The sequence below is a fragment of the Prionailurus viverrinus genome, chromosome A2, assembly GCF_022837055.1.
Source record: "Prionailurus viverrinus isolate Anna chromosome A2, UM_Priviv_1.0, whole genome shotgun sequence".
Lineage (NCBI taxonomy): Eukaryota > Metazoa > Chordata > Mammalia > Carnivora > Felidae > Prionailurus > Prionailurus viverrinus.
In genome coordinates, this window is record NC_062562.1 from 29,696,884 (window position 1) to 29,724,788 (window position 27,905).

General features: G+C 43.7%; 1 protein-coding gene across 13 annotated transcripts in view; it reads right to left on the reverse strand.

Annotated features, from left to right (window-relative positions):
- The window catches only part of CADPS (calcium dependent secretion activator), a 483,782-nt gene that overhangs the window by 361,339 nt on the left and 94,538 nt on the right, over positions 1-27,905 (reverse strand). For all 13 annotated transcript variants that reach the window (XM_047847306.1, XM_047847316.1, XM_047847337.1 and 10 more), the window contains 2 exons: positions 14,116-14,229; positions 711-1,043 (listed from right to left, as the gene is read on the reverse strand). In XM_047847306.1, the coding sequence (XP_047703262.1) occupies positions 711-1,043; positions 14,116-14,229 (447 nt within the window). The remainder of the gene's footprint in view (positions 1-710; positions 1,044-14,115; positions 14,230-27,905) is intronic.

Below are 27,905 nucleotides of genomic sequence, written 5' to 3' on the forward strand. Positions count from 1 at the left end.
GTTTGGGGCTTGGGGATGTGAATTTGAAAAGTGCTTCCAAGGGACACTTACTCAAATCTGTGAATGCTGCAAAGTATTTGTTGACTGGATAACCCCTGATCCAGAGAAAATAGAGACCCACTTTGGATGGGTCCAAGCAGAGTCTCAGCTAGCCCCCTCAAATCCACTTGGAAATTCATAGTGTGACTAATATATTGTTAATGATATGATACACTCCGGCCTTCTGGAAGCTTTCTATTTTAAATAATTACTCTTGATGATGAGGTACTAAGTTCAGTTGTCTCCCAAGCTGAGGAATCATAAGCCACTCACCTGGTAAGCATCATATACTTCAAAGGCAAAACAATCTTTTTTAAAAAATTATTTTGAGCTTTCAGCTTTTTCAGGAAACACAAAGGAGTCAGTCCTTACTCCTAAAACCAACCTACCTATGAGACAGGCTGTACACAGTACGTAGCGCCCACAAGACTTTTAGGAGCTTGCAAAAATGTTTTCATTTTTTTTTTTTAAACCAGAAGATGAACATGAACATATTCTGGCCTATATTATATTCAATTTTTACCAATGCAGTTGTAAAATATAACCTCTAATTAATTTTTTTTTTTTAAATCAAGAAATGTCCCCTGAAGACAACAGTGCCTAGGGCATGCAGAAATCATAATGTGACCCTACTCACTCACAGCGCTGGGCCCAGGTGACAGACACCTTACCTGGCATGCATTGTATAGGAGCTGATGTTCAAACTTCTTGATCCCAAGAATGTTCTGGAACATCTCGTAGAGTTGCTCCTTGCTCAAAATCAGCTCAGAGGCTGCGCTGGCTGTCATCCGGGCCTGCTGCTTCCTGGGGTCCTCTTCCCCACGGTAGATGGCATCAAACTTGGCCATCCAGGAGCTCAGCACGGTCTCCTTGCTGAGGCCATCTATCTCGGGCAGGCTGCGCACCCTTTTCTCAATGTGCTTCTTGAAGACCTCCCTGGAGTCATTGGCGGAGCAGCCCCCGCTCTGGACCATGCGGGCCACACGGTCGCTCTTCAGGAACACCTAAGCAGGAACAGGGACAAGAAAGATATCAGGGACTCAGTCTCCTGGGGCTGACTGCAATCCTGGGTACCACAGAAGGGACCAGCGTGGGCTGTATCCTGCCCCACTACCTCCTAGTTGGGTGAACTCAGAGAAGTCACTTCTGTGTTTTGTTTTTGTGGCCAAATCTAGAAAACACAAATAACAAGAGTACTTACCAGGTTGTTAAAGGGATTAAATGGGACGGTAATATCATGAGAGGCGGGATACGGTACACGGACTCCACACTCAAACAGCCTGGGTCCTTTCTCTGCCACTTAATGGCTGCGTTCCTCTCATCAAGTTAACCTCTTTGTACCTCAGTTTTTTTCATCTATAAAATGGGATAATAGTAGTCTACCACATAGGTATTTTGGGGGGTTTATTTATTTATTTTGAGAGAGAGAGAGAGAGAGAGAGAGAGAGAGAGAAAGAACACAAGCAGGGGAGGGGCAGAGACAGAGGGAGAGAAATAGAATCCCAAGCAGACTCTGCACTGTTCAAGGTTAAGCCCAATGCGGGGCTTGAACTCATGAACCATGAGACCCCGACCTGAGCCGCAACGGAGAGTCAGGCACTTAACTGAGTCACCCAGGTGTCCCTGCATCATAGGTATTTTTAAGTGAGGATTAAACGGATTAATATACGATAACCACTTTAAAAAGTGGACCAGAGTAATGCCAGATGGCTTGTTATTATGGTTATTTATTTATTTCTTTACTTTTTAAATTGAACTACAGTCAACACATGATGTTACATTAGTTTCAGGCACATAACATACTGATTTGACAAGTTTCTACGTTATGCTACGCTTACCACCACGTAGCTACCATCTGTCAGCATAAACCCTGCTCCCACACCACTGACTATACTCCCTATGTTCCGCTTTTTATCTTCGGACTTACCTCCTAACCGGAAGCTTGTATCTCCCACTCCCCTTCGTCCATTTTGCCCATGCGGCCCCCTCCCTCCCCTGTGGCAGCCATCCGTTTGCTCTCGGTCTGTATGGGTCCGTTTCTGCCTTTTTGTTTATTTATCCATTTGTTTGGGTTTTTAGACTTCGCATATCAGTGAAATCAGACAGTATTTGTCATGTTCTTTTAATTTTTTTTTAAACACTTATTTATTTTTGAGACAGAGAAAGACAGAGCATGAACAGAGGAGGGTCACAGAGAGGGAGACACAGAATCTGAAACAGGCTCCAGGCTCTGAGCGTCAGCACAGAGCCGGACGTGGGGCTCGAACTGATGGACGGCGAGATCATGACCTGAGTCGAAGTCGGACGCTTAACCGACTGAGCCACCCAGGCGCCCCAGTATTTGTCATGTTCTTTTGCACTGACTTCACTTAGCAATAATACCCTCCGTGGTGCAGCCAACGGCAAGGCCTCATTCTTTTTAGGGCGGAATAATGTTCTCCTGTGTCCGTGTGTATATCCACACAAGTACCACGTTTGCTATCCATTCATTTATGGACGGACACTAGGTTGCTTCCGTACCTTAGCTGCTGTACCTAACGCTGCTCTGAACACAGGGGTACATAGATCTTTTCCCATTAGGATTTTGTTTTCTTCCGGTAAATACCCAGGAGTGGAATTGGTGGATCGTGTGGCAATTCTGTTTTTCATTTTTTGAGGGAACCCCCACCCTGTTTTCCAGGGCGGCCGCACCAATGTGCATTCCCGCCAACAGTGCATGAGCTTTCCTCCTTCTCCACATCCTCACCAACTCTCACAAGCCAAGATGTCTCTGAGCGCTCAAGCGGGGGGGGGGGGGGGGGGGGGCGGTCTGAGCGGGGCGAGCGGAGCCGAGGTGAGGTTCTGGGTGGAACTCCATGCAGGGCGTGACCTGGAGTCGGGCCGGAAACAAGGAGGGCGTTTCCCGGGGCATTCTGCACGGGGAGGGGAGGGAGGGCCTAGCGGGGTAGGGGGAGCTGGGGCTGAAGCAGGTATGGGCCACGAGGTCGCGGATGACTGTGCAGGGGGTGCCCTAGCTCAAATTGCCCAAAGCCAAAGGGGTGTCAACTCGATGTGTTCTTGTGGGCTCTGACCTGGGTCACCTTGTCACAGCGGCTAGAGCTTCAGTCAGCTCTGACCAGAGGTGTCCTGGTGCGCCCAGGGCTGGGGCTGGCTTGCTGGAAGGGTGGGGCTGGGGTGGGCTAGGGTACCCCCACCCCCACCCCCCACCCACCCAGAGCTTGCTGAGGCGCAGGCAGGGTCTGGTGTCCAGACCCTGCTCCTGTCACATGGAGGGAGTATAAACTGTGCTGTCCACCAGCCTCTCTGACCCCGAGAGAATTCCAGCAGCTCCCCTGCCAGCTGGCTGCTGCGTTCTAGGGCTGGTCCCTTTGTATTATTCTACTTGCTCTTTTTGTTTGTTTGTTTGTTTCCTCGTTGCTCTTTTAAATTGCTCTTTTTTCTGCACCACAGGGATCTGCTCCGGGTCCCTCAGGACTATCCCTTCCTACGGCAATTGGGAGCTTTGGGGGTGTGGGTCCCCTTCATTACCCTGTCCCCGTCTCTTACTGTTCTCTGTGTGCTCTCTTCGGCTTTTGTTGGGCAGAAGCTATTCAGTCAGCCTTCAGTTCTTCTTCAGGAGGAAATGCTCCACGGATAGGTGCAGATGTGGGTTGTCTCCATGGAGGAGGTGAGTTCAGGGCCTTCCCACGTCACCATCGTGGATGGGAACCCCACCATGGTTGTGGTTATTACATACACAGTACCCGGCACGATGTCTGACCCTTACCAGGTAACCATGATTTATAGCCCATTTTATCCTCTCAAGGAGACTCATCCCACCCAAAATTGAACAAGTATCCGGGGAACGTGTATTTAATGTCTCCCTTCTTGAAATGTAAACTCCATTAGGACTGGGCTCATCTTGTTCCCCACAATGTCACCTATCTCTGGTATAGAGCCTGGCCCTTTAAAAGGGAATGAATGAAGAAGGTAGGCATTATATTCAGTCTATCTTGTAGACTGGAAAACCAAGACTCTAGAGAGGGGTAGGGATTGTTTCTGGTAACTCAAACTGGCTGATTATAAAGGTATGTTTTTTTGTTGTAGTTGTGGGGTTTTTGTTTGTTGGTGTTGTTTGTTACTTCACCCTGGTTCCTTCCTTCCCTAAGGGTCTCACCTGCCTGGTGGAGAACCTCTCCTGCCTGCGGAAGGACGCTTGGTTGTTTGGCTGGCGCTGGCTAGGTCCTGGAACCAAGCCACCCATTAAGAACAGTTGACTTCTGTTCCAGTACCCACCATGTGGAGATGTGCACAAGCCACGTGGTTCTGGGGTGTAAAACAAGACGGTGAAGCTGTTGCTTCATAGTCACAAAGAGGGAACATCGGCCACTTTTGAGCTGTGTCCCGGTCACACTTCAGCAGGTGCACAAATACCCTTCAAGAGGCGGAACACACGTTTGCCCCCCCTGTCGGATTTCAGGAAATGCACCTGTTAGCCAGGAGACGGCACTGCTTGGGGGACATCCCATTGCCTCCTGCTTCATGACAAAGCCTTCCTCGGGGAGGAGAGATGTTAGAACAGTGGTCTCCACCTACTGCCAACATAATGAACTAATTCAGAAAGGAGGGCTGAGGGTTTGCTTCACAGCCAAGGGCCGTGGCTGGCTCGTCCAGGCCTGGGAACTGGTGCTCAGTGGAGATCTTAGGGCTCATTTAAAAATCAACTGTAGTGGGACGCCTGGGTGGCTCAGTCGGTTAAGCGTCTGACTTCAGCTCAGGTCATGATCTCGCGGTCCGTGGGTTCGAGCCCTGCGTCATGCTCTGTGCTGGAGCCTGCTTCAGATTCTGTGTCTCCCCCCTCTCGGCCCCTCCCCTGCTCATGCTCTGTCTCTCTCTGTCTCAGAAATAAATAAAAAAACATTAAAAAAAAATCAACTGTAGAGAACAAGCTTCAACTAAATCCTCAAGCCTTATGAGCCTTAATGAACTAAAGAATTTACCTGAGAACCTACAATGTTTAATGCCATCTACCTGACACCTTGCGTCTCAGTTACAGGTCTGCGTCTCAAAGTACGTCAAAGTTTTGAGGCAAACAGAGGAAGTTTCTGGGGTATAGGATTGAGGCAGGAGCTGTAAACCATGGTCCGGGCCAGTTGTACTACTAACTTGCTGTGTGGCCTTAGGGAAGTCACCTCCCCTCTCTGGTTCTCCAGTGTCTTATCTGTACATAGAGAGCATTGAATTTTAAAATTTTGAGGATGCCCTTCCAGCTGTCATGTTTATACTCTTCTTCATGATCACGTTCATCATTTCTTTGGGCACTCACTGGGGAGGAGACACTGCCAGGTGCCAGCAAGACAGTGGTGAGCAAAACAGATGTGGATCCAACCCTCATGCCTCTGCAACATCACCCTAATAATGCCATAGAAATATTATAACCTGGGACAAGTGTTTTCAAGGGGGATGCACACGGGTGGTCTATTCCCAGGAATATTCCAGCAGGGAGTCAGGAAATCCTTCCTGGAGCAAAACTCCTTTGGGATGATATGGGAATGATGGGTAGGTAAAAAGAGCATGAAAGAGTATTTCAGAGAGGAGGAACAAAATGTGTAAAGACCCTGAGTGTCTGAGGAAGTAGGGAGAGCCACTGTGGCTGGGTCTGCCTTGGAGCAAGTTCCGGGTGGGTGGCAGTGAGGAGACGGGAGAGACCAGTGGCAGGAAGGAGCCAGATGGTGGGAGGCAAGGGAGGCCACATTAAGGATATGGGTCTTTATCTGAAGGGCAGTGAGCAGCCATTGCAGGTTTTAAGCAGGGACACGGCCTGATCAAATCCACATTCTCTGGCTTTAATGTGGAAAACCAATCTGAAGGGGGCAAGAGAACAGGCAGTAGGCCAGGTGGGGTGTACTTGCAGGAGCACCCGTGGGTGATGACAGTGGTGGGGATGCGAAGGGTTGAATTATTCATTGTCAGCTCTAACGAAAATCAGAGGTAACTTAAAACATTCAACCAGCAGCCATACCCTCCTCCCATCTGTCCAGACCAGTGTCCCGCAAACCTGGGGCAGGCCCCCGTTTATAAGCTCTTAGCGCCATATTCCTTTCCTCCAAAACCCTTCCAGAACTGCCATTTGTGTCTGTGACTGTTTGGTTAATATCTGGGCTCCAGCTAGACTAGAAGTCCCAGGAAGGCAGGAGTTGTAGCTGTTTTTTTTTTTTCCCATTCCTTCTTGTGAGTGCCTAAAGCAGTGCCTGGCACATAGTCGACGCTGTGCTTAATGAGTGAATAAGCAACAGCAACAAAGGAGATGTCTCAAAGCAGAGAGCCTATTGAGATTATATGTGGACCGGAGCAGGGAAGTAAAGGGAAATAAGGAAGCACAATATACTGGTCTCTTAAAACAAGGGGCTGAGGCTAGATTTTCCCTGGGACATGATGACGGGAGGTAAGAAATGATACTGGGGCTCCTGGGTGGCTCAGTTGGTTAAGCCTCTGACTTTGGCTCAGGTCATGATCTCACGGTCTATGAGCTGGATCCCCGCGTCGGGCTCTGTGCTGGCAGCTCAGAGCCTGAAGCCTGCTTCTCATACTATGTCTCCCCTCTCTCTCTGTCCCTCCCCTGCTTGCGCTCTGTGTGTGTCTCTCTCTCCCTCTCAAAAATAAATGAATGTTAAAAAAAATTTTTAAAATTAAAGAAACGATGTTGGCACATTGTTCCTAGCTGGCATCTGTCACTGGCTGGGTGACCCCTGGATCCTGCTTCACGGAGCCCCCTCCTTTGTATAAAGTAGCCACTCAGTAAATATTTATTGAACTCCTAGCAGATGGCCTTAGACAAGTCGCTTAACTTCCAGAAATCTCACTCTCCTTTGCTGTCACATGGGGTTGATTCAGCCACTCTTCTTTGACAAACTGGAAGGACTTTGAAAAGCAGAGGGCTCCATCTGTCCGGAGCTAAGATACGACAGCCAGGCCCCAGATCGAGGGGAGATGAGTGGCATGTCAAAAGCGTGCAAAAGGAGACCGGAGACTAAGGAGACCACAAAGATGGAGTGCCAAACAGGAGGCAGCCATGGGGAGAAAAAGTGACGGCAAAAAACTAATTTTCCAGGCATATCATCTGTCCGGGCTTCGCAGCCTGTCAGAAGCAAAGGGTCAGAAGGGCCTGGGCCAGCCTTGCCCGGTAGCGAATACAGCCCCTGAGTACCGATGTACTTGACTGTCTCTAAAAACCGCCCTGGAAACCCATTTGTACCGGGAGCTCTAGCCGGCGTCTTTGTTCCCGGTTTTGTTTTTTGGCGACTATCGCAAGAGACCTCAGCCGCCGGCTCGGTTCTGTGTGGCACATCCATAAATCCTTCCTGCTCCTCTGGCAACTTCCCAGACAGGTCATAATGGCAGATGGAAGATAAACAAATAAATGCCGAATGGTGAAGGGCAGTCAATTCAGTGACTCGGCCTCATCCATCAGTCCTTCCCTCCACTGCCAGAGCCAAGCAGCTTCAAGGTTGTTTTAGGAACACACACGCACATCAGGTCTTAATGACTGTACAGGGTACGGGGGAAAGCTGGCCCAGCTCCCACTTCCTGATCCTTTCCAGCTCTACAAAAGCCTGTCATCCCAACGTAAATAAGAGAAATACCTACATGTTAGAGTAAATAAGGTTTAAAAACATCCACAACCCACAACGGCCCGGTTGCTACTAACGAATGCCACACAGGTACTGGGCGGGGTGGACTAGAGTGTCAGACGGCCCTGGGTTCAAGTTCAGACTCTACCAGTTGCTGTTTTTGCAAGTTACTTAATCTTTCTGGGATTCGGCTACCCCATCTTTCACACGGGAATCATAACGACCCTCCCATGTAGGATTTGGATGAGGATTCACCGCAACAATGCATATCAGTTGGTCAGCATGGTGTCCGTAATGGTGCCTCTTACCTACACGAAGTAACGTCATAAGAGTTAGCTGTTATTTTTAAACAGAATATCACGTAGCCATGGAAAAAGACAATATTTTTTCATTAGCATCAAAAGGTGTCCTGAAATACTGTTAAAGCAGATAATTCCAAAGGTAAGGTGAACTGAGAACAGGATAGGAAATAAAACTGATGAGAATATGTCCTAAGTGTGAGTTTTGCAGAGATAGGAAAGAAATTAAAACCCACTGTGCTAAATGACACAACTGGGTTAGCAGTATTTTGTAGGAGTTCCCCTGATAGTCTTAATTTGGAAATCAAATAGCTATCTTCATGTATATAGACACATTAAAAATACCTGAAAAGATACATACCAAAATTTAATAGTAGTTATCTAGCATGATGGGATTATGGGTGGTTTTCCAACCATGGGCTTTAGGGTTGCTTTCTACATGGTCTATTTTTATAATCTATATATCACATAGTTATCATTTTTATATTATGTTTTACTTTATGATCACTTAAAACACCTCTTCCTACATGGAACAACTTACATACTTTACCTTCATCGAGACAAGGAGCATGTTAGTTTCTAAAATAAAATGACCTTTGGATCGGAAAGGTATCTTTCATCAAAAAGTAAAAGATCCTGGGGCAAACTTCAGAAGCAGATCTGGGACCCAGACCCGTGGTAGGGAGCAGTAGCTTAGCAACAAAAGCAGCTCCGTTTCCTAGTTCTAGACCCTGGCCTCCCACCTCGACTTTGTACTCCCCACCCCTACCTCATGCCCAGGGCCTGAAACTAGGGAGGGGATTGATTCTACCAACTTTCAATTCTCTCCTACTGTTTCTATGCAGCAGACATGTGTGGACCTCCAGTCTCCTCCTCTAACCTTAATATAGTTATGATGTTACTTTCCAGGTGCCATATTTAGGGTGAGGGTGTGTGTGTGTGTGTGTGTGTGTGTGTGTGTGTGTGTGTGTGTAATTTAGTCCTGACAACTGTGCACGGAGGTCCTAGTACAGAGAAAGTACCTGAGGCTCAGACTTGCCCGAGGTCCCCCAGCCAGTGTGCAGAGGAACTAGAATTCAATGCCACATCTTTCAGACACAAAACATCCTCCGAATCACTCTGACCTCTGCCCCCTCCTTCCTTGCTCTGCGTTCCCCTCGGAACAAATGTCTTTACACTGGGTAGTTACTGTTCTCCCAGGGATACATCTGTTGGAAGGCCACTGAGGGGTTACAGTGGTTTTTGCGTAATGGAAAACAAAGAGCTTCATTTCAGAAAAATAGCCAGATTTGACCTGACTTCCACTTTTCTTAGATAAAAAAAAAAAAGTCCACCATAGAGACTGAATACAGTACGTCACCCAGTGTTGAAGACACCTGTAGTTTGTGCCTGCCACGTGTCCTCCCCTCCTGATAATAGTCCCTCAGTCTGAGAATGTCTGTGCCACTGCACACGGCCTCAGTGGGACTGTTAGGCATGGGAGCGTGTCCTTCCTTAGCCATGTGGCAGGTTGGAACCTGAGGTTGGCCAGTGAGACTTCCCCTTGTGGGTTTCAGATCCAGAGCGGGATGGCACAAGAATGGAGTCGGGTTGGTGGAGATTTAGACCAATGATGGGGTGCCACTGTAAGGCCACCCGCTTCCTGAAGTTGAGCGGCCAGGGTTCCCTCTTTTCTGGAGCTTGACTATTTCCTTTAATCACTCTTGTTGCTGTTATTATTGTTGTGCTGTTATACTATCATCATCATCATCATCATCATCATCATCATCATTGCTTAATTTAACCAGCTGGTCAGTTCTTGCTGCTAGCAACTGCAAAATTCTTTTCTTTTTAAATGTTCATTTATTTATTCTGAGAGCAAGAGCGTGCAAACAGGGGAGGGGCAGAGAGAAAGGGAGAGAGAGCATCCCAAGCACCCTCTGTGCTGTCAGTGCAGAGCGTTGACATGGAGCTTGAACTCACAAACCGTGGGATCATGACCCGAGCCGAAGTCGATTCAGACACTTAACCGATTGAGCCACCCAGGAAACCCCAAAATTCTGTCTTCTACAACAAAGTTAGTTTGACAAAACCACCCAGGACTGTGTTAGAGATTGGCTAAGAACAAAACAAAACAGAGCAAAACAAAACAAAATCAGAGCAGCTTCACTGGCTGAAGCCCAGATACCAGCTGTAAAGTTCTAAAATGGGTATGTGTGGCACCCGGGTGTCTCAGTCGGTTAAGGGTCTGACTTCAGCTCGGGTCATGATCTCACAGCTTGTGGGTTCGAGCCCCGTGTCAGGCGTCAGTGCTGACAGCTCAGAGCCTGGAGCCTGCTTCAGATTCTGTCTCCCTCTCCCTCTGCCCCTCCCCCGCTCATACTCTATCTCTCTCAAAACTAAATGCACATTAAAAATGTTTTTAAATAGGGGTGTGTGCATCTCTGCCTCCCACCAACCCCCCATGTGTCCTTCCAGGAAGGCTCTGAGTGACAGAGGTTTTGTAAAATTTTTCCATCTACTTCTTTGCTCTGATGCCAGGACTGGCATGTGAAGAGCCAAAATGAAGCAGGGAAATGGGGGATAAGGGCGAGAATGCAAGGTGAGAGGGCTTACGGCATAGACATCTGTCTTAAAAGCACTGAGAGTTAGAGTTGTCCTAAACCCACTGTGTGAGTTACGGAGAAACGGGTGAGCTCTCTGATGTCTCAGGACCACAGCTGTGGGAAGGGGATGGAGTTGCCCAGCCGGATCTCCCAGATCTCGGAGCAAGCACCCACTTCAACACCCAGCTCTCAAAGCCGGAATGGAGGAGATTATAGGATTAATCTGCTGCCTGCCTGATCGGCTTTGACGATCAAGGCCGCCAGGAAAGGATAAAATAAACCTGCGTGCTCTCAGAAGCCAGAGGGAATCCTGGCTCCCTTTATCCCAGCCCAGATCAGGTCACAGGCCCGAGTGGCTTGATGCTAATGCTGGCCAGCGGGGTTCAGACTGGGCTGGATGGGCACAGATAGAAAAGGGACAGAGCCTACTCACTCCTTTCATCTAAAAAATTTTTCTTTACTACTCTAGTGTGCTGAAAAACTATTACTGCCTTAGCAAAACAAGGCCAATGACTGAAATGACTTATTCTAGTAGAATCTTTTCAGAACTGTTTGAGGAAAAGCTGTTGTTTCCATATGTCATTACCATTGGCAAACTGGGATGTGAAGGTGTGGTATGGTGGGGTGGAATGTGTGTGTGTGTGTGTGTGTGTGTGTGTGTGTGTGTGTGTGTGTGTGTGAGAGAGAGAGAGAGAGAGAGAGAGAGAGAGAGATATTGAGATTGAGATGGGGTATTTAGGAGTATATCTATTGGTTTTGCCAGCAGAGCATACATTCCAACATTCTTCTTCTGGTAGAAAGCACCCTGATTTCTCAATGAGAAACCACTGCACTTTCACTCTAGATGGTTCTAGTGTAGTTGAGCCTGCTCATAGGCTCCAGAGGCGGTATCTGTCATAGCACTGATCCCCTGGTCTAGTCCAGCCTCCATCTGTCGTGATTGGCTCCAGAAAGGCCACATGACCCATGACAGCCCAACCAAGTCACCTGGGGCCTTTTGCTGGGGCTCTCAGCAAAGAGGTCTTCTTTGCTGATGTGGTTGCTAAGCTGGTAGGGCAAGACCGGAATCTGCCAGAGTCCTTCACATGCAGAGAACCAGCCTAAGAATAAAACCAACACAGGGAAGAACAAAGCTGAGGTATGGGGAGAAAGAGACCCATCTTGCTGGCATCTTTTGAGTCTCTGGATCCAGCCACAGCTGAAACCAGGTCTATTCCTAGACTATTAAGTTGCTTGAGCAAATAAATCTCATTTTTGGCTTAAGCCAGTTTGACCTAGGTGTCTGTCATGTGTAATCCAAAGAGTCTTGACCCAGACAGATACTGACAGGAAAGCAATTGGATCCTGGAGTAAGGTGGAGAAAGAAATCCTAGCTTCTCCCCTGCCCAAGAGTGAAGGGGGAGGGAGAAAGGGAAGAGTAATGAACTTGGATCTCTCCCAAGTTAAGTGTTGATCTTGAACCTTTGATTATGGACTTTTGCTTCAGTGGATTAGACTTCCCGGGAACAAGCATCCCAAGACTCTCGAAACTTCACTAATGAATACAGTAAATAATTAATACCCTACATTATTTCCTGTCACTCAAATCTTAATATTAACTATTCAGTGATTTCTCAATGCCTGTATTCTCACCAGACTAAAAAGAAGCTCTTTCAAATAAACTAGCTACTATAGAAAAAAAAAAATACCGGGGTCACTATAGATATAATGGCAATTTCCAGAGACTCATTATCACATTGATAACTATTATTTTCAGTTAATTAATACAAAGAAATGGCATTTCCTTTTAATTTATGTCATTAGTCAAATGAGCTTTCTAATTAAGATTTGCAATCTACCAATTTACAGACTGGTAAATAACTCTAAACATGGAGAATTATTGCTAAGGTCTGCCTGGCCTGAACTGGCTTTCAGAACTTGAAAAAAAGGGGGGGGGGGTGGAATTAATTTCATTCCCTGGCGGTTTCTCCGCAAAATCTTTTGTTAAATAGATTCAAGATATTCATTGCCATACCATCATCATGGTTCTGAATGTCATTTCCACATTGCGTTGAATTCCACTGAAATATTGCATCACATAAGATAAAGAATTAAGTCTGACACTTATCGGCAATAATATTATTTGTAAAATGAAAAAAAAGCTTGAATTTGACAAATATAAAAATGAACCAGACTTCTAAAGCAAACCCAAACAGAAATTTCATTGAGAAAATGTGTAAAATGAGTCTGTGGCTGGACCCGGCAAACATCACAGAGACAAAGACTGTTTACTGTTAAACAGTAATTAGCAAACCAATCAATAGTATTTGCACAAAATCTAATTGCAGTCTTGCTCTACTCTCTTCATGAAAAAAGCCAAGTACTTTAGCACGTGGGAAGGAGAGTTTTACTGAATCAATCAACTAACACTGGAGTGCCCGATGGGCAGAAGCATGTGTGTGGAGCACAGCAAAGCAGAAGCACCAGTGTTTTTATTTTGAAAATGTTTGGTACCTAATAATTAAAAACAGAGAGGAAAGAAAGAAGAAAATCTGTGAAGTGATCCCATGGAAAAAAATCAGAGTCTGGTGGATTCCTTTATACTTAGTTTATTGTTATTACCTTGAATTGCATATGGCAGGATGCCATGCGTTTTTCAATGCTTGGCAGTTGGTTTCTAATGCTTTTAACCTAGCCTTGACAATGGGTATAACATTTGGGGCATACGATCCCAAATACAGAGAATATCTGGTTCACATGAAAACAAATGTGTTTTAATGACCATATAATAACTTTTGAAAAATATGCACATCAGGCAAACATTGCCCATAGGAAGGGATGGTATATCGACTCCACTAATAATGTATACACAATAGCCAATGTGCACATTATGGAAGAATAATTATAAATTTTAAATATACTAGTGGAATTCCAAAATCTGACTTGACTGGTACATAAACCTCTGAGGACGACAGGTGAAAATTCCCTTGTGATGTATATTCAGGATATGTTCTCTCACTTATAGGTTTTCTCTTAAGAAGAGTACTGCACTTTGGATGGGGTTCTAACTCATAGAAAAGAACTCACAGCACCTTTTTAATAGAAAGAACAAGAAAGCGAGTGAAGGCACCATCTTAGAAGATGTTAACATCCTTTAGAAGGGGTGGAGTTGGTAGGAAAAAAGCTCCCAACTCAGTTCAAGTCTTAGCTTGTGGCATTGTAACAGCTGTGCGACTTGGAGTAATTGACCTAACCTCTCGCAGCCTCAGATGCCTTGCTGGTAAGATGGGAATAATATCGGGACCTAACTCACGAGACTGTTGTACAGACTAAACAAGAAATCATACATAAACCAGGCAATGTGCAGGGTGTTTTGCATACAGTATCTTGTTTAGTGGGTACACAAGTGGGTGTGCTTTAGTTTTCCCCAAACAAAATGCTGTTATTTCCAAAAACCGTAACCAATCATCAACCCGTTTGCCTCGGGGGTGGGGGGATGGTTCTGTAGGAGGCCAAGGCTGCTGTTCCCACTGAACAATAGTCTGGCAATTCTGGGCTTTAGGCTTGGGCAGTCTTAACCTTCTTCTGCATGGTGAGTCTTACCTCATAGTAACTCTGGACGGCGTTCATGAAGGCTTCATCAGCCACAATCTGGGTTTCCCCATTGAGGAAAGCCTGAAACCGGTCCTTGACTGTTTGCAACTGCTGTTTGCTGATCTGTAAGGAACAGAGAAAGAGAGAACAGTGAGGACTTGTTCTAGACAAGGATTGTGATTGCTTTCGTGGAAGATGCCAGTCCCATCGGTGTGCTAGACCTGGCTTGTATGGGCGCACACTTGTTACATTTGCAGGAATTTTGTGAGGTGGTTGTTTATTAAAAAATACATAAAGACATAAATTGTTAAAAAATTATATTGAAAACAAAGGCAACACATATTCAAAAGTCATTGTTTCCTGATCATTTTACCATTACCTGTGCTTTTGAGGTTATTAACCTCAAAATTGTATCTATTGTATCTATCTATCTATTGTGTTTGTAGGGTGGAAACGATAGATAATGGGTGCTACCATATACCTCTTCCCAACTCCACATTCCGTGACACCTTGTTGGAAGCCAGATATCAACCAGGATGGGAATATTTACACCATGGAAATTGGCAAATGCTATATATAAGTCATGTGTTCTTGGCTTGTTGTTTTTATTTTGTTTTGTTTTGCTTTTCGTGAGAGACGGTTGTTGTTGAACAAACCACCACACAGGCACCTCAGGTGGTCTGAAATACCCTGCTTTCCAAATCTATAGTCATCAAAACAGTATAGTATTAGCATAAAAACAGACATATAGACCACAGAACAAAATTGAGAACCCAGAAATAAACTCATGAATATGCAGGCAATGATAACGGACAAGGACACCAAGATACTCAATGGGGAAAGGACAATCCCCTCAATAAATGATGCTGGAAAAACTGGATATTCACACCCAAGAGAAAGAAATTAGACCCCCTATCTTACACCACTCACAACAATTAACTTTAAGTGAATTAAAGACTTAAATGTAAGACCCAAAACTGTAAAACTATTAGAAGAAAACACAGGGCAAAACCCCCTTGACACAGGTCTCAGCAATGAATTTTTGGATATGACATCAAGACCTCAAGCAACAACAGCAAAAATCGACAAGTGGGACTACATGAAGCTAGAAATCTTTATAGCAAAAGAAACAATCAGCAAAATAAGAAGGCAATTTATAGAATGGGAGAAAATATTTGCAAGCCATCTACCTCATAAGGGGTTAATATCCAAAATCTATAAGGAACTCATATAAAAGCAAAAAACCACAAAAAATCCAATGAAAAAATGGGTAGAAGACTTGATTAAACATTTTTCCAAAGAAGACATACAAATGACCAACAGGTACATGAAAGGATACTCAACATCACTTATCAGAGAAATGCCAATAAAACCCACTATATCTCATCACCTCACACCTGTTTGAATGGTTATCATAAAAACAACAACAACAACAACAACAACAACAACAACAACAACAAGAAATAACAACTGATGGCAAGGCTGTAGAGAAAATGGAACCCCTGTTCCATACTGTTGATGGGAATGTAAACTGGTGCAGCCACTATGGAAAATAACATGGAGTTTCACCCAAAAATGAAAAACAGAAGTGCTATACAATCCAGCAATCCCATTTCTGGGTATATATCCCAAGGAAAGGGAATCACTATCCAAAAGAAATAGTGGCACCCCTACATTCATTGCAGCATATTCACAATAGCCGAGACATGGAAACAACCAAAGTGATCACTGATGTTTGAACACACACACACACACACACACACACACACACACACACACACACACTTGATTATTATTCATAAAAGAGAAAGAAATCCTGCCATGTGTGACAACATGGATGGACCCAGAAGGTATTATGCTAAATGGAATAAGGCAGACAGAGAAAGACAAATACTGTTATGTTCTCGCTTACATATGGAATCTGAAAAATGTTGAGCTCAGAGAAATAGAGAGTGGTTGCCAGCATCTCAGGGGTGGGAGAAATGGGGAGATGTTGACCAAAGCATACAAACTTCCAACTATAAGATGTAAGTTTTGGGGGATTTAATGCACAGCATGGTGACTATAATTAACAGTACTGTCTTACATACTTGAGTGTTGTTAAGAGAGTAGGTTCCACAGCCCTTTATTCTAACTACTTGTTAGTTATGATTGAATTTGTTAGATGATATGTCCCTTTTTGTTATTTGTTCATTGATGTCTCCCCAGGGCCAACTTAGTGCTTTACACAAGACAGGCACTCCATAAGCGCTTTGCTGAATAAATGAAGGCAGTGCACGAAAGAAATCTTGGAATATCCTTTAATCAGTTCTAATTTGTATGAAAAGAAAATCAGCTAAAAACTTTGCCATTTTTACTATTATTTATAAAAAGTTATACTCTATAAATTGATAATGGGATACTGTGTCTAACTGTTGTAGAAGAAAGCTTAAAAAAGATCATTCTGGTCCTAGCTCCATCAACCATTGTGTCATCTTGGAAAAGTCACTTATATCCTCTGAATTGGCCAGAGAGTTAGAAGCCCTTCTGGAATAAGGCCAGTTTAACAAGTAAATGTTACACCATCCTTATTTATCTCACTTGGAAAATGGTGATAATTCTAATTATGGCCTTGGCATAGTAATAGCTATTTGATAACATGAGTTCTTTTTTAAAATTTTGAGTTTCTGTATTCATTAATGCACTGGTTCATTTAAAACATTTTGTTTATTTATCTTAAGTAATCTCTATGCCCAGCGTGGGGCTTGAACTCACAACCCAAAGATCGAGAGTCACCTGCTCCACTGAACCAGCCAGGCACCCCATTTCTATACACATTTCAAGTGCTTTCATCATTAGAATCAATGCAAATCTTGCTAGTAGAAAATAATGTTTAGAGCTATAGGACACTGAAGCCTGGCTTGAGTTTTGATTCAATCAGGAAGCAAGGAGTAGAGTTTTTTGAGAATGGACAGAGGTGGGATCTGGGGTGCTTTAACTAATTTTGTAACTTTGGAAAAAGTGAGACTAGTGAAGTTAGGGGCAGATGTAAAAGAGGTAGGTTTTTAACAGATTGATATTTGTCATGTCCTAGAGCACCACTGTCTCAGGTTAGCCACGTGTATAATTTTACATTTTCTTCGCATCTCACTTTAAAAAGTATCAAAAACTAAGTGAAATAAATATTAATACACTTTGTGGAAGCCAATCTGTCAAAAATATTATTTTACATATAATCATCATAGAAATGGTTAATGAGATATTTTACGTTCTCTCTTTATACTATATCCTTGAACTCTGGTGGTATTTTACACCCATAGTATATCTCAATTCAGAATCACCACACCGCAAGTGTGCAATAGCCACGTGTGGCTGGCGGTCACCGCTTTGGACAGCCGGTCCTAGAGCATGGTATGAACGCACTGCTAAGCCGTGTAGACTTTCCTGGTCTGACCCAGGATGTGAGGATCCAAGGATACTGGTGTCACTGGAGTTGTACAGAAAAAGTCAGAGTTATTTGTATGCATTTGAAAACATTTCAACTGAATTATTGGGCACCAGTTGATTTTCTCGTAAAAATGACACCAGAACATAAATTTCTATCAAGTAGTTCAGCCTTCACTGGCCTAAGTCACAAATCCTTACAGTATAGTGTAGTACCAACCAAGGCATCTCACAGAATTTACATGCAGAATTCCTTCTAACACTGGGTTAATACCAAATCTGCACGATTTGGGGGTGGGATGGAGTGGGGTAATGGAACAGGAGAGGGAGTGGTCACCAGTACCCCTTGCTTTTGCCTTAAATCTCAAGGGATGGAAATAAAAGTAGGCACACACCATCTGAATGATGAAGATTGATTGTTGACCCAAGCCAAATCCATTATCACTCTAACCTTTGTTAAATAAGCAGAGTACTCAGTTCTTCAAGAAATATTTACGGAGCATCTATTACCTGCCTGGTTCTACCCCATGTCCTGAGGTATCAGTGGTCAATAAAAACAATTCAACCTCTGACCTCAGGGGCCAGGGCGAGGCAATAGGGAATTCAAGGAAATAAGGGATTGTTTTCAGGGACCTTGTAGTCAAGATGGAGAGGAAAAAAACATACAAACTGACAACAACGACAACCGCACAAAAGTATGTTTTAGGATTTCAGAGGGAAGAGATTACAGAATGTAAAATGCTTAAAAGGAGAAGGACTTCAGGAACATTAACATGAGTCAAATTCGGAGAACATCCGTCATGAAGCCCCATAAAACACCCCCCCCCACTTCCTCGAACACCTCAAGCTCTCAGTGAGAGAGTCAGGGGCACAGATTCTAGACGCAGAGCTATGCTTATGGCTGGGTTTTGATGCCTGCCAGTCCAAGTTCACTATTTTCCCTCATCACTAATTAAACAAGCAAATCACGTATTTAGTTACCTCACTCACCGTGTCTCACTGGGCAAAGGACTAAGCTCTCTACACCTCAGTGTTTTCATCTGTAAAACAGGGCCATTACTGACCTCATAGGATTGTTGTGAAGTCTAACTGGAGGTAAGTGACATATTCACTGCATAACCTGGTACAGCATGAATGATCAATAAACAGTAGCTGCTGTGATGATTAATCCTCAGCTTAGAGGCTTTACGCATACTGCTTCCTTGAAAAAGCATGCCTATGGGAAAATTCCAGACGTGTCTTCAAAATGCAACCCCATGCTCCTTCCCAGACTTTCTGGATGGAGGTGGCTACTTTCTCAGTACTTTGTTCACAGTCCTGAGGGTACATGTGTCATACTGCAAAGTAGAAGTTTATTTAGATTCCAGAGCTCAGAGTCAGGGTCAGGAGTCAGGATTTGAGAACACAGATGGGGTCAAAGGGATATGGACTCAAATCCTGGTGATAATACTCATTCCCAAGGGTAACCTTGGGCAAACTGATTTCCTTAAGCCTCAGCTCTTCATGTATAAAATAGAATTCTAAGTCCTACTCCCAGGGTTGCTGGAAAGATAAGAAGAACATAGGAGGATGTGCCTAAGGAGCTTAGCATGCTGCCTGGCACAGAAAGAGTCAAATCATACAGGGTAGACCAGAAACCAAATGGCCTTGAGGCCTCGCATGATGTAGTCTCGGTCTATTGCCAGCTTTGTTTTGTCTTACTCTGCTCTCCTCTTACTCAGCTCCAGCCACACTGGCCTCTGTTCTCTTTCTCAAGCGTGCCCCACGTTTCTTCCCTGAGAGCCTTTGCACTTGCCATTGCCCCTGTCTGGGATGCTCTGCCCTTGATCTTCCCGTGGCTGCCACCTACTCACCTTTAGGGCTCAGCCTGCCTAGCATCTCATAGGAAAGTTTTCCCTGACCACCCTGTCTACAGGAGTGCTGTCCTAAGCTGATGGCTATCACACTGCCATGGGTCCTGTGCAATGCCTTCACAGCCATTATTATAGTCAGCATTTAACTTCTCTAAGATAAGTTTATTTAGTTGAATTATAACATGCACATGGGAAAACATATGTCATAAGCACAGAGCCTGAGAAATCTTCACAAAGTGAACTTTCTAATAGACCCAATTCTCCTTATCAAGGTAAAGAACATTACCTGGACCCCAGAAGCTCCTGCATGTCCCCTCCAAATCATTGCCCCTCTCCAAAGGGGATCACTAGCCTGACCTCTATCAGCAGAGATTCGTTTTGATGGTTTTGAACTTGAGGTCAGTGCCATCGTGCATTATGAGATTCTGCTGTGTGGGTAGGGGTAGCAATACCTCGTTCATCCTCATTGCCGAGTAGTATTTCATTTTATGACTCTACCATTATTTGTTTACTCTCCAGCTGAGGGACATTTGGGCCTTCTTCCTTTATTTTAAAATTGTGCTTGCTTTTCATCACCTATCTCCGCCTAAGAATATAGGTTTCATGTGCACGAGAACCACATCTATCTTGTTTACTGCTGTGCTTCTAGTGCCTGGCACATAATGGGTTCTAACCAAATATTTCTTGAGTGAAAACATGGACTTATCAACTATTTAATGTATACCAGGCACCATGTTAGGCTCTGGGGATATGAAATGACCAAGGTACGATCTTAGCACTCAGTTCTCTTACTCTCCCATATTCATCTTTGATTCCTTAGCACCCTTTGGCCTTTTGCACACCTTTTGAGTGAGTGCAAACCTCACTTAGGAGCTCACACAAATAGCCAATCTGTGGGTTTATCTCTGGTTTAAAGTTAACTGGCCTAGATAGGATTGAACATGGAAGGTGACCTTGCATGAACGCACTGAAATAATTGGCCCAGAGAAGCTGACAGTACAACACCAAATAGACAAACAGACTTCCATGGGCCACTTACAACCAGAACTCTCTCTCCGAAGATAGAAGTCCATCTAAAAGCACTCAATATGGATAGAAGCCACTTGTGCATCAGATCAGAATTCGGAATGGAAGTAATGAGTTCCAAGAGCAGAAAACTTGAAAAGATGAAAGGTAATTATTGCAGAGGAAAGAGCTGTAGCAGGCTTTGCTGCAACTACTGAAGCATTCTTGGTTCAATCCACCTCATTAGGCAAGGCCTGAAAATTCCCACTGTGTTTCAGACAGTGTGTAATTTACTGCACATTCTGGAGAAGCATGATATGGAATATACCAGGAAGAGAAACCCGCATGTGCTAAGGGCTGGTCTCAGGAGAGGCAGTGCTGAAGTCAGAGCAAGCACAGGCCAAATCCTGGCTTTGATACAAGTCTTAGGGCAAGTAGTTGACTTTGGTTTTCTCCTCTATACATGGGAGATCTTAACTACCTTACAGGCTTTTTGTGAGATCACATATGCAAGGCAGATAGCATAGTATCTGGCATAGAGTAAGACTGGTTAATAAAAACAACATAGTATTATTGTTATGATTTAGTTTTGCCTTTTTCCTGTCATTAATCTTTTATGTTCTTCAATGCTTTCTTTCCCTCTGTTTATTCAGTCTTTTGAAGTTACTTTTATGTGGTGTTTTTCGTCCCCTCTTCCTTGGCCCTTCCATTTTAGAGGCTGAAAAGCCACGCACTCTTTTCCCATCTCCCAGCTCTACGGAGACATGCAACAGGGACAGAAAACTACTCGGGGTCCTCTGGAAAAGCTTTTGAATAAAATCCTTACAAAAAGGAACCTGCCTGTTGACATAACCCTTTCCTCGGGTCAAGAGCATCATAGAGATTCTGGCCCTTATACTTTTGAGGGGTTGAACAAATGTTTGGAAACACCTATCTCTGCCCTTCTTGTTATGCGGGAAAAAATGAGTCTTGATTTTTGTTGTTGTTCAAATCATTTTGTGCTCTTTCTTGCAGACACATGCTTTTTCGATGGATACCTGAGGCTTTCCCTAGGCATGAAAGAAAGCATTCTTACTAAGGTGCTTATTGCTTCCTATGGTTCCTATCACAGCAGCAACTGCATTATAAAAGAGGGAGAAGCAATATTTACCCTGAAAGAATGAATCTGAAATGGTAGCATTCCAAGCATAGGCTGTAGGTAGGAGGAAAGTTGTTTTGGGGTGTAAGGAGATCTTCCATTTATACACATAACTGAAGTCCTTCCCTAACATAAAAGGTAAGCATTGAATATTACAATCTAATAATATGAGCTAAGCTTTTTCTTTTTTTCTTGGAAACTGAAGTATAGTTGACATGCAATGTTATTTTAGAAGTTTATTTAGTTTTGAGAGAGAGCGAGCGAGTAGGGGAGGGGCAGAGAGATAGGGTGACACAGAATCCAAAGCAGGCTCCAGGCTCCCAGCTGTCAACACAGAGCCTGACGCGGGGCTCAAACTCAAGAACTGTGAGATCGTAACCCGAGCTGAGGTTGGATGCTTAACTGACTGAGCCACCCAGGCACCCAACACACAATGTTATTTTAGTTTCAAGCGTACAACATGGTGATTCGACAACTCAAAACCTGGTGCTGTGCTCATGTCAGGTGTAACTACCTTCTGTCACCATACAATACTATTACACTATCATGGACTATATTCCCTGTGCTTTACCCTTCCTCCCTGTGATTTATTCCTTCTTTAACTAAAAGCCTGTATCTCCTACTCCCCTTCACCTATCTTGCCCATCCCCCCAGCGTCCTCCCCGATGGCAACTACCAGGTTGTTCTATTTGCGCGTCAGTTTCTACTTTTTACATTTATTTGCTCATTGTTTTTAGATTCCACATGTAAGTGAAATCACACGGTATTTGTCTTTCTCTGTGTGCCTTTTCTTTTTAAGAAAGAAATCATTATTCGGGGGAAAGGTAGTTTTTTTAAGTTTATTGATTCATTTGGAGAGAGAGCAAGAGAGGGCAGAGGAGGGGCAGAGAGAGAGAATCTCAAGCAGGCTCTGCACCGTCCGGCATGGAGCCTGACTCGGGTCTTGAATCTAGGAACTACGGGATCATGACCTGAGCCGAATGCAAGAGTCAGATGCTTAACCAAAGGAGCCACCCAGGTGCCACGAAAAAAGTAGTCTTTAAAACTCTACTTCATTATAGAAGACTAACAGGAATGTCAAGTCAACAAGCGATTTAAAAACCGTAAGTTAGCCTAGAGAGAGGCGAGCAAGATTTATTTAATTTCTTTTCTTTGAAGGTTATCAAAATTCATGTTGGTCCATTAATTTTATTAAAAAAATAAAATATCCTCTTTCCACAACCAAATTAGTGTCCGCCCTAAATAAAGTCTTGATTCTAGGAAATCTAGAAGCTGTATCATCCAAACCACATACTTACTTGTGTACATAAAATTCTTCTCACCTTGTATACTATGTACATTTACATAGTGCATTCCAAAAAAGGTGTTTTAAGTGAATTTCATTTATTTGGCTTGAGCGAGAACAAAAAAACCTTCAAAAGACTTCATCATAGGAAATTATCACTGAATAATTCTGAAATGGAAGTTGAAGGGGCAAGAGTACTAAAGGCAGGAGAAGGTACAATGAGCTGTAACCTGGGACTTCTCTTTGCAACATGGTTGCGAATTCCATCATCCAAATAACATCCTCTCCATATACCAACCGTACTATGACTTACTTTATATTTTGCCTTGAATGTATAGCAAGTCATTTTTTTTATTTGCGGGGGGTGGGGTGCAGGTGGGGGACACAGGGAGAGAGAATCCCAACCAGGCTCCAGGCTCAGCATGGGCACAGGGCTCGATCCCACCACCCTGGGATCATGATCTGAGCCGAAATCAAGAGTTGGATGCTCCACCAACTAAGCCACCCAGGTGCCCCATTGCATTTTTTTTAAAAACTGAAACTTGTTCTAAGCAATGGTACCTGTGAAATCATAGGCTTTATGTTCTAGTTATAGTTAAAATAGATAGGTACTATCATCTTGCATACATCTACCACATTTTAGGGAGTGCTTCCTTAGAAAAGAATTAAAAATCTACTATAGAAGTTCTTGCTCATTAAAAACATTTTTCTGGAATAGCAGCAGCTGAATATCATTAAGTTGTTACCACTTTTAAAAAACTAACTCTGGGGGCACCTGGGTGGCTCAGTCGGTTGAGCATCCAACTTCAGCTCAGGTCACGATCTCACGGTCCATGAGTTCGAGCCCCACGTCGGGCTCTGGGCTGATGGCTCAGAGCCTGGAGCCTGCTTCCGATTCTGTGTCTCCTTCTCTCTCTGCCCCTCCCCCATTCATGATCTGTCTCTCTGTCTCAAAAATAAATAAAAATGTTAAAAAAAATTAAAAAAAAAACAACTAACTCTGAATTTTTAAACCATTAAGTAACAGAATGACCAACTAGCCATGTTATTCCTAAAGACCAATTTGTTCAGGAGAGAAAGAACACAGGGTTCTGTCCCCTGAGGGAAAGTGACCTTGAGACAACATTAAACATTGGTTAAGCTGGGATTCTCTCAGAAAACAATTACTTAGTACAAGAGGCAAAAAATTAAGAAAACTGAATATAGAAATGGGGTCAGGCTAACGGTTCGATTGGAGATGGGATGAGAGGAGAAAAAGGATAAAGAGAAACGAAAGGAACAGAAGATGCCCTATATACACCGCAGAGCATCTGAAAAGGTGGATGGCGTGTCCTACCCCTGATTCAAACACATACAGTTTTATATTTTTATTTGCTTAAGTTCATTTATTTATTTTGAGAGAGTGAGAGTGCAAGCAGGGGAGGGGCAGAGAGAGAGAGAGAGAAAGAGAGAGAATCCCAAGCAGGTTCCACACTGTCAGCACACAGCCCAACCTGGGGCTTGGATTTCCAGAAACGTGAGATCATGACCTGAGCCGAAATCAAGAGACAGACACCTAACCGACTGAGCCACCCAGGTGCCCCACCACATACAGTTTTTAAAAACTTAAGAATATACTTTTCTAATTTGGAGGCACTTGGACAATATTCATCTAGATTCTCCTGACAGGGGGCCAAACATGTAATTTTAGGTCCAAAGTCCTCATTAAGAATTCTTCTAGTTGTGGGGTGCCTGGGTGGCTCAGTAGGTTAAGCTTCCGACTTCGGCTCAGGTCATGATCAGACAGTCATGAGCTCAAGCCTCGCATCAGGCTCTGCGCTGACAGCTCAGAGCCTGGAACCTGTTTCAGATTCTGTCTCCCTCTCTTTCTGCCCTCCCCCGGCTCGTGCTCTGTGTTCTCTGTCTCTCAAAAATAAATAAACGTTAAAAAATTAAAAAAAAAATAATGCTTCTAGTTGCTACGATTCTCAAACATACTGGTGTCAAGTCTCTTTGCACTCCTAAACTTTATTGAAGACGACATGAGACTTTCTGCTTATGCACGTTATGTCTGTTGGTACGTACTTAACAGATATTAAAACTGCAGTTTAAAGCACTCATTAATTCATTACGATAATAATAAACTCATAATGCGTTAACCTAAACAACCCAGTTTTATGAAAATAACTAAATTTTCCACAGCAAATATTAGTGAAATGAACGGCACCGTTTCATAGTTGCAAATCTCCTTCGGAGATTAAGAGAAGGCTGTTGGAATCTCATCTCCGTTTCTACATTCAATCTGTTGTGATATGCTGTTTTGGTTGAAGTATGTGAAAAAAAATCTGGCCTCCCACAGATATGTTGATGGAAAAAGGAGAAATATTTTAATAAACGTTCAGATAGAGGCAGAGTCTTTGTTGATATTACACCAATGTGCAACCAGTGGTATTTTCTTAAAGGTTAGTTGTGTGGAATTGGAAACCATAGTAATGAACTTTTTTGTACCCTATTACATTAAAAAAAATCACGGGTCTTTCCTACTTTTTGAAACAATCTTTTAACCATGGATGCTTTTTAAAAAAAATACCACACATTTGTCCTATGGAAAATACTAGTTCATTAAGTTAGGCAAATATTCCAACTATCGACACATTTCATTACACAATATGTAAAAATAATCATATTACTTAGAGGCGCCTGGTTGGCTCAGTCGGTTGAGCATCGACTCTTGATTCGGGCTCAGGTCATGATCCCAGGGTCATGGGATCCAATCACACACTGGGCTCTGCCCTGAGTGTGGAGCCTGCTTAGGATTCTCTTTCTCTTTCCCTCCCTCCCTCTGCCCCTCTCCCTGACTTGCCCTCTCTCTCTCTCCAAAAAAAAAAAAAATCATATTACTTAAAATCACACACAAAAAACTGGGGTGTTGGAAAGCTGTCAAGCTTATAGTGATGGACTGAAAGCTCAAACGTTATCATTGGCAAAAATACTGTCAGCTGTTTTTCTTGAAGCAACAGGCTCCCTTCATTCATTTTCCAGAAAATATCTGCAAAATGCCTACGTTTGAATAACCTTGGTTTGTCTATCAGTTGTTCTTTCAAGTAAAATTGACATTGCATCAAACCAAAAAATGACTAGTTCACTGGGCAGCCAGTAACACAAGTCCCTTTTCACATGTGCCAAAGTGCTTGATGGATATTTACTATTTCATCCTACTAATATTAAAAGGGTGGGTACTCCGGGTCAAAACTTAACGCAGTTAATAATTTCCACAGCTTTCTCATGAAGAGTACTCAGTGAACCTGCTAGTTTTTAAACAGTGAGCTCATGGCTAAGAGGAGGACAAGATCAGTGTGGTCGGGCACGAGTGCCTTGGTTTGTGCCAAGGCCCCGGCTGTTTCACTCACCACTGCTTTTGCATCATTAGTGCAGATGTCAGTACAGTTGGGAAAAAAAAATAGTGTCTTAGTATTATTAGGGAAATCATCCTAGGGGTTTATGGACCACACTTTGGGAACCATTGTGAATCAATGAACCTGACAGCTATTAATGCTGCAAGGCAGTTGGCCAGGAGGAGAGTGGTACAGTCTGATCCTGGAGAAGTAGGTGCAGGGCCCTGTGTGCCAACGTGCAGAGTCTGGGTTTAATTCCAAGCAGGATGGGAAACCACGGAAGTGTTTTAGGCAAGGGAGTGACATGATTTGAAAGCGTGCGGCATCAGGGAACAGTAATGAGTTCTCAGGTTCATTGCAGAATCAGGATAATGTTTCACGCAGGCTGTGGCATCGGAGGAGAGGAGGATTTTGAATAATGTCTAGCATCTCAGCTGGCAGAGATAGGCTCACCGGGAGAAGAGGAAGAGGCAGGGCAAGTGGGAGAAGGGATGTGAAGGGCCTTCCAGATCGGAGTACAAAACGAATGAAGAAAGATGAGAAAGTGTGGGGTCCAGTCAAGGGGAGGTGGCCAGAGTTTCTTCTGCCAACTTATAATTTAGACTCTGCTGATGAAGAGAAAGAAGATGGAGAAGAAGAAAGAGGATTAGAGGCTGCTCTCAGTATAAGCATCAAGCATGCACAACAGAGCTGTCCAAAAATAAAGTCACAACAACCTATTGCAAATGAGACAGCAGATAGTTCCATTTGGCTGGAGCCCAGATTAAAAAGACTAGCGCAGCGACACATGAAATCACTAAACACGATTCTGAATCTTACGAGGTTTAATAGCGAACTTATCTGTAGGAACGATTTCCAGAGAAGAAGCTGAAAAAATCTGAACGCAGTCCTATGTATAGGTTGTGGAAGATTCTCTAACGTAACACCTCACAAACTGAAACTGGGACCTTCACCGAAGCCAATTTAGGTTAAGAACCTTGCTTTGTCAGTCATGACAGCGAGAGAAGGTACGAGTGACCAGCACTCTACTCTTCAGGCTGCTGGAATGTTTGGAGGGATGTGCAGACCTTACTTAACTGGTTCTGACAATCTCCATTCGTGACACAGAATTGCAGAGGGAAAAAAAAATGCGACAAAGTCAGAAGGTGCTCTGCAGCTGGGAAATACTCAAAACACAAGCATAAACCCTAATATAAATGATGGACTTGAGTTAATAATAATGTACCACTACGGGCTCATCAATTGTGATAACAAATGCACCAGGCGAATGCAAGACGATAAACAGGGGAGACTGTGTGGTGGGGAAAGGGGATATGGAGTATGCGGACACTGTCTTGTACTTTCCACTCGATTTTTCTGCAAAAAATATAAAGTATATTAATTAAGCACATACACGCACACACACACGGAAACAGATGTTCTATAAAGGAACCCAAATATAGCAGCGCACACAATACAGACCTAGGCCAGCACAATGGAGAACAGAAAATCCCGCAAACTGACGGTTGTCCTAGAATCCAGAAGCAGAAAAGAATAAAAAGCCATCGGTGTTTTGGAGCTGCAGGACCTCATGGCCAGATGAACCAGCTGGGTCGAGCAGAGGTTTCAGGGACCTTTTCTGCACCCACAAACGAGTGCTAGCTTATTAAAATGAAATTTATCATTGATTCAATTCCTCTCCACGAGATTTTGTGTTACTGATATTTTAAAGGCATGAGTGA